Here is a 13,627-nt window from a genome sequence, read left to right on the forward strand (position 1 = left end):
AGACAGAAGAAAGTCAGTTGGTTGGGCCTGCAAAGTACTCTCCTGTCACCCCAACTTCTTAAAAAAAAAAACACTAAAAAATGAATTTGGAAGTTAATTTCAGATCAAGCAAACCTTTCCACAAATTCAAGAAATCATTTTATCAAAAAAGATAGATACAGACCTGATTACCATCTCTTAAAAAGTATCTCTTCTCTATGACCTGTTAGAAACAAAGATATCAAGGGCTTAGAATGTATACCTTGAAAAAGCAGAAAGCACGCTGACCACCGATGGCACTAAAAGGAGTACACCCAACTCAAGAGTCTACAGACGTCTACTACACCGAGTTAAGTCTGGTGCTAGTGGGGTCAGGATTGTGGAAGTATCTTTATAAAAGCCTGTCTCTAGTTCCAGAAAGCATTAACGTTAGGTCAAAAAATAAATGAACAAACAAAAACGACTAAATAACGAGAGAAAATGACATGAGATCTCATGCAATTCCCAATGTAAATCTGGAAATTTGGCTGCAAATTTGGTTCAAAACTCTAGCAGTCAGCCCCAAAAGACACCAGACAGAATTCATAAGATAATTCACTCTGCTGTATGGCAGAAACCAACACACAGTCTAAAGCAATATCCTCCAATTAAAAAACAAATTTAAAAAAAAGCAAAGCATTTTTGCTACTACAATAGCACAACTATTCTTTAAAGAGGTCTCTGTCTGTATAATGTAGTCAACTGCCATATCCCTCCAGTAACCACAGCTGTAAAGTCTGTAGGTCCTTAATGGAGACAGATGACACAATATCAAAATCAGTCAATTAACTTCTTATGAACTTAATCTGCACCCGTAATTCATTACTTTCAGAACTGTTTGTATTTGGTCAGTGGGAGAAATAAGGCAAAATCCATCACTATTACTGAAAAGAAGCCTTCAAAACATACGACTTTATATAATGAATTTAACAGTACCACATGTCTACATGATGAACACTTGAGAAACTGCAATGTCTCCAGAGACAGTATTATTTTCTTTACACAGAGCTGTTGTGATTAAGAAAAGGTCAGCAGATTAGAATACAGATTATTTGGAGATTAAGAGATTAGAGTCTAGAATTATGAAGCTAGGAATTTCTTCTGAATAAAGCAGAGTGTCTTCTTCCAGGCCTGTACCAGATTGCTTCCACTGGCCTGACAGCCATCTCACCTGGATTCTTTTTATCTTCAAGACTATGGCTCAGTTACTTTTAGCCACAAGAGACTCAGGGTAAGGTTGCATTCACTGGCCTCAAAGGCAGAAAAGCTGGTTAGTGATTAGTATATATCTAAAATACCTGACCTTACAAAAACTATGACAGAACTGATTCTCTTTCTTCTCTCCAGGATAGGACAGGAAAATTCTATTACTCTAGAGTGGAGAGGAATTACTACTAGTGAAGGGAGTGTGGAAAAGGATTAGATACCCTCTTGGAAAAGAAATCCTGTAAATTCTGGAAGATAAGATGCAGAGAAAACTGGGTTAAATTTAGCTGCCAGGTTCCTTGCTTTCAGCCAACCACCGCAATCTGGAGGTCTGGCCAACCTCTGAATCCACCTACTTTTTGTTGTGATTTAGGAAACCAAAAGAGAAGTTATTTTTCCCTTTTGCTCACAATTCCCTGCCCTCAACTTGTGTTATTATTCTCCTATCAAACCTTGCTCTCTTCTTAAAACCAACTAAGTTCCCTCCAATGTCTTTCTTTTAAGCAAAGCTTTGCCTGACAACTTGAATCACACTGGCCTATAATCCATTGTTTCTCTGGGATATAACTTATCACATTTTATTTTTTTAATTTTAAAATTAATAAATGATTTAAGCAACTTCCCTGGAGGCTCAGAGGTTAAGACTCTGTGCTTCCACTGCAGGGGGCACGGGTTCAATCCCTGGTGGGGGAACTAAGATCCCACATACCATGAGGTATGGCCAGAAAGCAGAAAAAAAATTTTTTTAAGTAAAAAATAAAATTAACAAATTATTTAAATTTAAGACAATACATTATGGGATCTTTCCATGTGAGACACAGATCTATGAATATAAGATGTTCCTAGGGGACACAGATGGTATATGCTGGCCACTCAGTTGTGTCTGACTTTTGATTCCATGGACTCTAGCCCACCAGGCTCCTTTGTCCACAGAATTCTCTAGGCAAGAATACTGGAGTGGGTAGCCATTCCCTTCTCCAGGGGATCTTCCCAACCCAGGGATTGGGCCTGGGTCTCCTGCACTGGCAGGTGGATTCTTTACTGTCTGAGTCACCATGGTGATCATGGATCTAAACCAAATAGGAACTCATATGTTTTAACTGTGAAAACAATGTGGAAAGAAAATTTGGTTCCTTGCAGTGCTTCCTACCATTTTTTTTCAGTCATGGCACATTTAGAGAATACTAATAATATGTGTGTGTGACATGGGGTAAATGGTAGAGCCAGCCCAGGGGCCTTGGCTGCTCTGAGAACTGAAGGGATCACCATCTCAGTACACCTGTACCTTTTCTGCCACACACCAGTTGGGAGTTTATGCAATGAAGCAAAAATTTCCCAGTGGTCTAATTTTAAACAGGGAGGAGCTGTGGGGCCTATCTTATGTTGACCTACTAGACAAAAGAGCCAAATATTTAGATCTCTAAATAGCTAAAAGAAAAAAGACTCATAAGACAGAGCTATGAGGAGGGAATTTTTTTCTTGGGAAATTTACTTATAAAGGAAATATAATACAGAAATTAATCTTTTTTCAATAATAATACAGAAATACATCCTATTTCACTTTACTGCACAATGTCAACATTGGGTGAATAGTTTAACTTGATCAATATTATATACAATGCAGAGACATGGCCTTGTGAAGGAAAGACAAACAGTGCTCTAATTTACCAGTATGCTGAATCATTCTACATTTTCATTCCAGTTTAGGACAATAAGATGATGCTGGTAAGAGTCAATAACTGGAATGCAAAGGTTTCTGATAAGGAAAATTAGGGAATCAAGAAGATGACATAGCCTTAAAAGTAATAGTCACTTTTGTGTGGGAGAATATTAGTAGCTGGGTGAGCAAAATAACTCAGGACTTTAAGTAGAATCTCCTCAGTTTAGTGCATTTTATGGGGGCTTCGGGGTAGTGAATGAGTACAAAAAGAGCTAGAAAATATGGAAACATAAATTGTTTTAAGGAGGGAATTAGGTATCTTAAAAAAAAAAACTATTTGAATCTGGTAGGTTTCATCCTTTGCTTAGAGAACACTGGGGATAGAATAAACACATCAGCAGGTCTTGAGCAATTATACAAACAGATAAGAGAGCTCAAAACAAGTATTATTCAAGCTGTGAAGTTCAGGATGAAGGAATAAAAAGACAAAGCATTCTGCAAAGAATTTAAACTCTCATGGTACATAAATTAAGTTTAAAAATAACTTAATTGAAGCCATTACCTTATCAAAAAACCTACTGAGCTTGACAGCATTGGAAGAACCTGCAGCTAAGTACCGTGGATTTGTGCAATCCTAGGAGATAAAACATAAGATCCACAATTAAACGTTAGGAAACATAAGCTTTTTGTTAGTCATTACTGTTCCTCTTGCACATTTCTATAATAAAATATTAGGCATCATACTCTCATAAAATATTCAAGTAATTTTTCAAATTATGATACACAGAGCAAAAAGGAAAGTGCTAAAGGAAGACAAGGCCACTTACTCTTTGTTACTTAGGCAATTTTAGAGGACACTGAACCAATGTATTCATCATCAAATAACTTCATAAAGGAAGACAAGATTGGTAATGTCTTACTAACAACAAAACTAAGATACTACTTACGTGACTTACCTGTATTTACCTTGAAAAGCAGAAACAGAGCTATCAAAAATAAATAACACTTCACTATTTAATACTAGTTATTTACCAGTACTCATCTAACTTAAGTACTCTGAAGTTCTTGGGAAGAGTAGGAAGCATGAAAATAAGGAGTAAAGGAGTAACAGGAGAAAAAAACAGAGCGTTGCCGGGGATCCTCACTCACTGAGTGCAGGCGCCACATCCGTGGTGGGCCGTAAAGATAACAGTAAACAAGAGATATACTGTGATAGTAATAAACAACAGATAATAAGTTTATTTTAAAATACCATTATTATTTTTAATAGTAATTAAATAAGAAACAACAGATATTACTAGAATAAAGAAGAGAAAATGGGGCTCTGGAAAGACAAAATAATCTGAAATAGTATGATAGTACATTCCAGTGATTAGTAAAGACCTTAAATCGTTTACTATCCTTTTCCTGGAAATTCAATGTTGAATTGCCTTCACTTGTCAATACTGACTTGCCACCTCAAGAGACTGACTACTTCGATTTTTACCTCAAATGCCACTTAAAACCCAACCATGGGGATATGATACAGGCTTCTTTGCCAGGACAGTATTTAATTTTTCAGTTATAAATCATCTGTGTTCCTTGGGACCTAATTATTGTTGGATTTATTCTGACTGTAATTTATTTGTAATTTATTCTGATAAATACCCACATGATTCCTTTCCAATATATTTTATAACAATCATCTATTTTACCAATATACAGCATTTCAAGGCTCACATTTTAAATTTTGGTTAGAAGCTAAAATACATTTTCCAAAACCTCAAAAGAAAAAAAGAGACTACAATAACTTTTCAAAGATTGTAGAGTAAAAGAAAAATCAGAGGTCTCAGAAGCCAGCAGGCTCTGAACCTGAGTATCTATCCCAGTATCTCTAGATTGTGTGACATTGGTTAGGTTACAAAACCTTTAAAGTTAAGCTTACTAATTTGTGAAATGGGGATAGCAATACTCATCTCATAGGATTTTTGTGAAAATTAAAGGAGATAATGCATGTCTAGGACTTCCCTGGTGGCTCAGATGGTAAAGCGTCTGCCTACAATGCAGGAGACCCAGGTTCGATCTCTGGGTTGGGAAGATCCCCTGGAGAAGGAAATGGCAACCCACTCCAGTATTCTTGCCTGGAAAATCCCATGGACATAGGAGTGTGGTAGGCTACAGTCCGTGGGATCGCAAAGAGTCAGACACGACTGAGCGACTTCACTTTCTTAATGCATCTCCGGCATATAGCAGGTACTGAAATACTAGTTTCCTTCTTTCTTCATTCCAAGAAAATGCCATCAGATTGAATTTTTAGACACAAAAGCACTTAACATAATAAAAGATAATTCTATATACGGATTAAATAGACTGAAATATTGTGTAATCCACTGTATTTGAAATAATGTTTGAACATTTATATAGTACCTGGGGCATATAAAAGACAAACCTTAAGTAGATATGTTTTACAAAATAGATATTGGTTACATAATCGTCAGACTGTTAAAAGACTTCAGACGATTCCACATACAGCTAAAGTACTAAATAAAAAAACTAAATCAAACATCAAACAAAAAACAAAACCTCTCCAAAACTTACTTCAACAATTTCAAGTTGACCAGGCTAGAGAAATCCTATAATTTTAGGATGAGAATTTTTGATCTCAAAGAACTATAAACTATCTGCTACTGATCATGACTGAGGGCAAAGCCTGAAAACTAACAGCTCTAAATGCTTGCCTAAGCTTGAGAAAGAAATTTTAACTAGGGAAGATGCTTCAGAATGATCACTTTGAAGTAAACACATAACAGAGAAAAATTTGTGCTAGACGTGATAAGCCTTGTGGTGATTTAGTTGTTAAGTTGTGTCTGACTCTTGAGATCCCATGGACTGTATCCTGCCAGGCTCCTCTGTCCATGAGATTCTCCAGGCAAGAATACTGGAGTGGGTTGCCATTTCCTACTCCAGGGGATCTTCCCAACCCAGGAATCAAATCTGGGTCTCCTGCATTGCAGGCGGATTCTTTTCCGACTGAGCTATGAGGGAAGCCCACAACAAGGCTAGCAGGATTTAAAACAATAAGTAATCGCCTCCCTGTTTATAATTTAAACAATTTGCCTTCCCCCGCCCCAAACACAAGATAGCTTTGATTCTATCTCTGAGGTATATTATGCTAATTCTTACTGTTTAGTAATGTTAAGTAAATTCATATAGGAACCAAAGATGTTAGCATTAATACTGTTTAAATCAGTTTTTATTTGAGACTTTATATTTACTTGCTGAATCTTTTTGACTGCTATCTCTTTTTGAAAAGTTTATCTAACTTTCCTCCTTATTTTTTTCTTCTCTGCATCCTCAAGACCCTCTTGTTTCTTCTGTGCTCTTGAAAGTGTACGCTGATTGAAGGCTTTAAGTATGTTGTATGTGAACACTGTGGAGACCACGTGTGCCAAAGTACCACTATTTGAGTACCTTTACATCTTGTTAACAATTAAAGATGGCCCTGCCTTTGCAAGTAAAACAGGAAAAGCATATAGCTAGGTGATTGTCATAGAAACTCACAGCTACTGAAAGAGATATATTCTAAAATACATTAAAAGCAATTTCTGGAACAAATTAAGCATATTGAATGGCAAATTTCCCTTTGGAAACAATGTTCAAAAAAGGAACCTCAGCACTTCTTCAAGAAAGATATTATATATTCTATGTAATAGGAATTCTTTGGACTATGATGGTCCAGTCCTGACTACCTGGGACATAATGCTGACAGCTGAGGGAAAAAAAGCACCTCCACTGTAAAGCAGATTGTTAAAAAAAACAACAAACAAACAGTAGAATGTCAGGCAGAAGCTAACTCAGTTATGGGTGTAGAGGTGGGGTTGAACCTAGCAGCGTTCACCAATGTTGAATCACAGAAAAAGGACATCAGAATAACCTGAGTCATTTGTTAAAATTACAGAGTCCTGGTCCTTCTGTCACACCTTATGAATAAAAAGCTCCAGTTGTAGGGCACTTATTCAAAAATTTTCACAAATACTGTTGGTAATATGAATATGCAGTCAGGTTTGGGTACTTGGTCATCTAGATGATTTCTAACAATTCTTTCAGATCCAAGATTCTAAATGTTAGTTGAAGGATAATTAAGTGGAAAATAGGTTTAATTGCAGAGCACAGGCTCTGGAGTTAGAGCACCTGGTTCCACCTGTGTAACCTTGGCTTAGTTACTCCTCTCTGCTTCTAGTCTTCATTTTTATTTTTTAAAATTAATTAATTAATTAATTTTACTTTACAATATGTATTGGTTTTGCCATATATTGACTTGAATCAGCCATGAGTGTACATGTGCTCCCCATCCTGAACCCCCCTCCCACCTCCCTCCCCATCCCATCCCTCCGGGTCATCCCACTGCACCAGCCCCGAGCACCCTGTATCATGCATCAAACCTGGACTGGTGATTTGTTTCACATATGATATTTTACATGCTTCAATGCCATTCTCGCATATCACCCTGCCCTCGCCCTCTCCCACAGAATCCAAAAGACTGTTCTACACATCTGTGTCTCTTCTGCTGTCTCGCATATAGGGTTATCATTACCTTCTTTCTTCATTTTTAAAATGGAGATACTTATAGTACCTATCTTCTAGGGTTGATGTGACAATGATGCATGTGACACAATGTACAAAAAGTACTAAAATAGTGTGCCTGGCACCAATAAGTGCTTAATTAACGCTAGCCCTTAGTTGTCTTAAACCAGCATCACCATGGCTGAAATACCAGTACACTGATATATTGCAGAAATCCTACTTGTGAACAATGACATAAACCGTGACTGAAACTGCTGGCCAGGATCATTCCCTCAGCAACACTAACTGGCTTATATGAGAACTTTCCTAGCCTTTTTAAAGTCTAGTTTTAATTGACCTAAATATCTCAAGAAGGGACTCAATTCATGGTATAAATATATATAAGTATATATAAACTAATGCTTATGAAGCACTCCTAGTTTACAGTTTGTAACTTTCTCATTTGTATGTTTGTTTTCCCTTTAAGGTAAACTCTCTAGTTTAAGAAGCTAAGAGGCTTTTCTAAAGCAAGAATAAACAATGCACAGTATCAGTGACCACTCTTTGTCATCTTAATTATTTTGATTTTGGTGTGATTTTTGAAGATCTTTTCAAGAAAAAGCCGTGATTTACATTACAACAAAGTCTGAACATTGCAACAGATCAGCACACAAGGAGGCTGTGCCCATCTCATAATCTGTATGGCTCCAGTCTTCACTACTGTTTGGACTAAAACCCAAATGCCTGATTCAAATATAAAGCTTCTTCTGTGAATATGTAATTTGTGAAGTCTTTGGTTTTGCCTTTTCCTGATAATAAAACAAGCATGCATTAGTGAAAATACACACCAAATTGATCTCTTCTGCATTGAAATCCTCAGCCAGGAAAGCAGTCCTAGTTAAAACTTCATGACGCTTGTTTTCATGAATCTGATCCAGTTTAGTCCCTATTACCAACAATGGGATTTGGTTATCAGCAAACTGTTCCCGGTCATAATCCCTGTGATAAATAATAATGAAGAGGTGAATAGAATTTACCTTTTCTGATGTAGATGTGTAATATTTAAATGTAACTAGCTTATACTATTTTACATATACTTCACTAACTCTTGCTCCCCCATCACCCGTAAACCTACTTTTCTCCCAATTTCTTACACATGCCTGTTCATTTTTCAGTCAGTCTTCACCATCTTTCAAGTTCCAACTATTAATTCAACTACTCAAAATTTGTCCCTGGGTCTTATGGACTACTTGAATAAATTGAGAGCCCACTAGATATATGAAAGTAGGCTGACTGACTTCTCCTAAAACTCTGTCTTCTAAGGCTAACAGCTCAGAAATTTTTCTGAGGAGATATAGAGAGTGGATTCAAACCTCAGTGGACAGAAAACTCAGGAACCTAGCACGCAGTCAAGACTTTGGCAGAGGGGAATGCCAAGCTTCTGGGTACCTTCTGGAGTACACATAAGCTTTACATCTACCATACTTATTTCTGCCTGTGAATAGCAAAGAAAAATAGATCATTTCAGGAAAACAAGAAATAGGAATGCTGAAGGCCAGAATAAATCAACCATAGATGATGCTACTGCCTGGGGAAAGATGGTTTCAACAAGTAGAAAGGGAAAGAAACAGGAAACAGTTTAAATGTAAAATTAGTAAAAGGAAAGAATTAAGCAACAAATAGTTGTCTGCCCTGACATGAGAGCCATGGAGACAAAGAACAGGCAGTAAGAATCACTTGGGGTTGGTGGCCCTGGGTCACTCTATTACTGAAAGGAACATAGAGCCCAATGTTATTCAGTTAATATAAATTCTACTCACGTATGAGAAATAAAACAGATTTTGATTTCTGACGTAGTATAAGCTCAGTTTATAACAGTCAGCAAAATCTGGTTGCAACACCTTATGTCAATAAATCAATAGTGCATAACCCAACCAATACAAACCAGGTGAGCACAGCTTTTTCCTTCTTTTGGCATTACTTTTCTTTCTCTTTAAATAATCTAAATCTTGTGTATATGTGTGTATAAAATTAACAAATCTCTTTGCCCTTCACAATAATCTTACAGAGCCTCAATTACTGTTCAGCCTTGGAGCTCAATTGTTTTGAACTATTTTACCTCCCATTTCATAAAAATGTTATCATTCTAATTACTGCATCAAAACCAATAACAGTTTGAGTTCAAGGCTTTTGTTTTTTCTTACCAACATCAACGCTGACTTAGGAGACATGGCCCAAAACTGAAAATTGCTTTATTAGAGAATAAAGTTCTTAAAAAAAAAAAGTATATGTTTATTTATTTGGTTGTACCAAGTTTTAGTTGCAGTGTGTGAATTCTTAGTTGAGGCATGTAGGATCTAGTTCCCTGACCAGGGATTGAACCTTGGGTTCCCTGCATTGGGAGTGTGGAGTCTTAGCTACTAGACTGCCAGGGAAGTCCCGAGAATAAAGCTTTGAAAGTGTCCTCCTTTAGGACTCCCCCCCGCCCCCACTCTAACTTTGGCTTACATACAAATTTTTGTATGTATTTTAACAAACATCATCTTTGACACATATATTTTTTTTGTCACTTGCAGTCTTTCATAATCTTTTGCAAGTTAACATACATATATTTATTATATATATGTAACATAACATATATGTTACATGAAATATATATATAAATACACACAATCTGTTCTCTCATTTCTTTTTTTAGCTTTCCTTTTCGCTCATTTTCTTTCATTAAATCTTAGATCCAATTTGAAATTTGGTATTGAAATCCTTTTTTTCTTTCCAAATCATTAGGTAAAAAACAAATTAGGAATTTTATCATGAATGGATAAGCCTGATAATAACATCAAAAGAGACAGATAACCACGTTTTCATATTATACATACAATACCACTTTGGCAAAAACAAAAAACCTTGCATCTTTCAGATTACTGTATTTATCTACCATTCTGGAGAAGATAAGAATTCAGAAAAACAAATAATTTGGAACGTGACACTCAGATACAAAAGTCATCCTCAACTAAACCCTCACAACATTATAACTAATTCAAAGTGAATCACTGATCTAGAAGGAAACCAAAAACTATAAAACTTCTAAAAGAAACAGATTAGGCAAACAGTTGTTATACATGATTCTCAAAACACAATACATAAAGGAAAAAAAGAGAAACTAGACTTCACCAAAATGAAAAACTATTGTTTTGTGAGAGATACTGCTAAGAGAATGAAAAGACAAACTACAGACCGGGAGAAAATATTTGTCAATCAAACATCTTCCAAAATGGTTATTTTGGAAGGTACATTCTTGTGACTGCTATAGCATTTCAAACCAATTGTGAAGTAATTTGGGCTTACCCATTTGTTACCAAGACTCCAGTTGGCACCAAGTCCCTATTTAGAGCTTCCAATGACCAACGGTACAAGTTTTGGGATGACTTCTTATTTGTTAAGTCATGCACTAAAATAATACCTAAAATAATCAGAAAATAATGTCAATATTTTAACATTTCCTCTTCATTTCACAAATGACAAAGCATTAGATTGCTTAATGAATGCATTCTGGTATGACTAACAAACTCAGACATGATTATTTAAAAATTTCCTCTGTAAGTTCTTGCAAATAATTATTCACAAATAATTAACTAAATTTTTTTCTTTGTCAGTTATATAACTTAAAAAAAAATTCTATAAGAGCTGACAAAAATTTCATTAAGCTCTTAGAATGTCTTTTTTTTCCTTCATTAAACACTTAATGAGTGCCTACTCTGCCTGGTCCTAATTAAAGAACTACTTCATCAATAAAAAGAATCAAAATTACTGTAAGTATAGAAGAAATTATATTCATTCAAAAAGATTATTTTTCTACACTATGCATCTGTCATAGACACCATACATATACCTATCATTTACACTCATTAAAATATTTAATAATAAAAATTTATTTAAGTGGTATTGATTTAATTTAATACAAACTGCTTTTCTTTAGCTGACAAGATGTTTTCTTGAAGGTCACCTGGATCTAATCAACTTAAAAGTTTAATCATTTAGTTCTCTGAATTAATGCCTAGCTATGTAAGCTTGCTCAATCTGTAAGAGATTTAGTTAAAACACAGCAAAAGAAATATGCCACAAGGAGACAGGAAAAGATAGTTAAGAAGTATGAACAGTAGAAAATAGATGGACTTTCTAGAGACTGAGGAAAACTGTAAAATATAATGAGGTTGAGAAGTACAATTAAATAGAATCAGCTAAGATCCTAGACAGAAAGGCAAAGCAGGTAATTATGATACAATATATACAATAGAGGAAATGTTTTAATGCCTAGTGAAACTTAAGAGTCAAGAGACTATATGTTTTTAAACAAGCCCCAACTCTTTCCTGTATTACCCAGATTCTACTGTGAAGAGAGAATGTGAAACTGATGATTCTTCCATCTTCAAGATGTAAGATATGTAAATATGAAAAAAGAAGGGCATGAGAGTTAGAATTATTTGGCTCCTCTAGGTTTTACAGACACTGTACAACTAAGGTGCTTGCGCAAGTTATAGTCGATCAGTTCCAGGTGGCTCAAGTTAAATCTGCATCTCTCCTGGCATCTGGAACAAATAGAGATCTGACACTGGTCCCTCGGTTCAACTGCATTCACTCTACCTTCCTCAATGAGGGGCTCTAATACGCATTAAGGAAACAAGGACAGACAAAAAGGAATCAAGAGCTACTATTAAAAATTATAGCTAAAATTTATTCAGTATTTATGTACTACATATTGTGCTTTCCATGTGTCATCTAATTTGATTTTCAGAACAGTGCTATGAAATAAGAATTATTATCTTTATTTTACACATGTGGAAATAGGCTCAGAGAGGCTGGTAAGTGGGGCAGCCAGGATTTGAAATCAAGTAATCTGACAGTAAAAGACTGGAGGAAAGCAGAATAAAGTCACTTCGGGGCAAAGGAATGGCAGATACTTTCTCCTCTCCTTATTTCCTAGGTATAAATACCAACATATGAGTGGGTTTGGCTGGGAGAGTGAAAAAATTACAAAGGCCTAAATGAGTTATTAGACGTTTTGAGGATCTCTATTTACGGCTTTTGAGTTTTTAAGGGCACTGAGCACCCTTTTCCTTGTGTCCCTTCTTTCACTTGGGCTGAGAGTCCATGCTTTGTAGATTATGAGCTAGAAAGGACACAGTGAGGCCCAAAGGAAAGAAGTCAGGGTGACAGCTGATCAGAATATGTGCTAAATCTTTAAAAACAGAAAGCGAGAGACACTTTACAAGTATCCTTTAGGGATTATCAGCCTCAATCATCAAGTGGGAAGAGGTAGGATATTGAGAGAAGAAAGTTATTGCTAAGAACAGACTGTGTATTTGAATGGAATGATCCTTATGCTCTGTTTCTTAGAAAACTAAGGATTTACCAATTGAGTAAAGAACCTTGTATGCTTCTAACAAGATAAATCTTCCAGAGGTAGGCTCAAAGAACTCAGAAACTGATTTTTCTCTCTCTTTTTTAAAAAATTAAAGTATCATTGATTTACAATACTGTGTTAGTTTCAAATGTTCTGCAAAGTGATTCAGATATATTTATACATATATACATATATGAGATTCTTTTCCATTATAGGGTTATTACAAGATGTTGAATATAGTTTTCTGTGCTATACAGTAGGACCTTATTATTTATCTATTTTATACATAGTATTTGTATCTGTTAATCCCAAACTCCTAATTTATCCCTCCCCACCTTTCTCTTTGGTAATCATAATTCCGTTTTCTGTGTCTGTTATTTCTCTATTAAGATTTTTCTTAACAGGGGTTATTTCTTAAGAAGCAGGAATGTATCTCAGTCTTACCTGTAAAACTAACAGAGCGTATATGAAATTACTTCAATAATATTCAAGGAAGATACAAATTACTAATGGATAGTAGGTATAAAAAAGATAACCAAATAAATATGGATTTAGGTGGATTTCTTCAGTATTTACTAAGTTTTCAACTCAGAATTCCATGAAGTTTCTAGGGTTTGAATAGTCCTTAACTTTATTATTTATAATTTTTATCCTAATTCTTTCTCAAAAAGATCAAACAGCAAAAGTGTCATTTATCCAAACTTCTCTTTGCCAAATCAGATTGATACCAATGTTGACAAGTCGTTTGACCAATACAATAAACCAGGCCTCATTTCTTTCTCTCCTGCTCTTTAACA

General features: G+C 35.5%; 1 protein-coding gene and 1 non-coding gene across 2 annotated transcripts in view; one reads left to right on the top strand and one right to left on the bottom strand.

Moving 5' to 3' along the window:
* Window positions 1–13,627, bottom strand: part of RABL3 (RAB, member of RAS oncogene family like 3) — a 37,529-nt gene that overhangs the window by 1,741 nt on the left and 22,161 nt on the right. Inside the window, exons 4-7 of the mRNA XM_065943062.1 lie at window positions 10,775–10,889; window positions 8,275–8,425; window positions 3,447–3,518; window positions 164–202 (exon numbers count right to left, since the gene is read on the bottom strand). Coding sequence (XP_065799134.1) covers window positions 164–202; window positions 3,447–3,518; window positions 8,275–8,425; window positions 10,775–10,889 — 377 coding nt within the window. The remainder of the gene's footprint in view (window positions 1–163; window positions 203–3,446; window positions 3,519–8,274; window positions 8,426–10,774; window positions 10,890–13,627) is intronic.
* On the top strand, window positions 4,889–4,960 carry TRNAC-ACA (transfer RNA cysteine (anticodon ACA)). The gene has a single exon. It is a non-coding gene; the product is annotated as a tRNA-Cys (tRNA).

The sequence above is a fragment of the Muntiacus reevesi genome, chromosome 8, assembly GCF_963930625.1.
Source record: "Muntiacus reevesi chromosome 8, mMunRee1.1, whole genome shotgun sequence".
Taxonomy (NCBI): domain Eukaryota; kingdom Metazoa; phylum Chordata; class Mammalia; order Artiodactyla; family Cervidae; genus Muntiacus; species Muntiacus reevesi.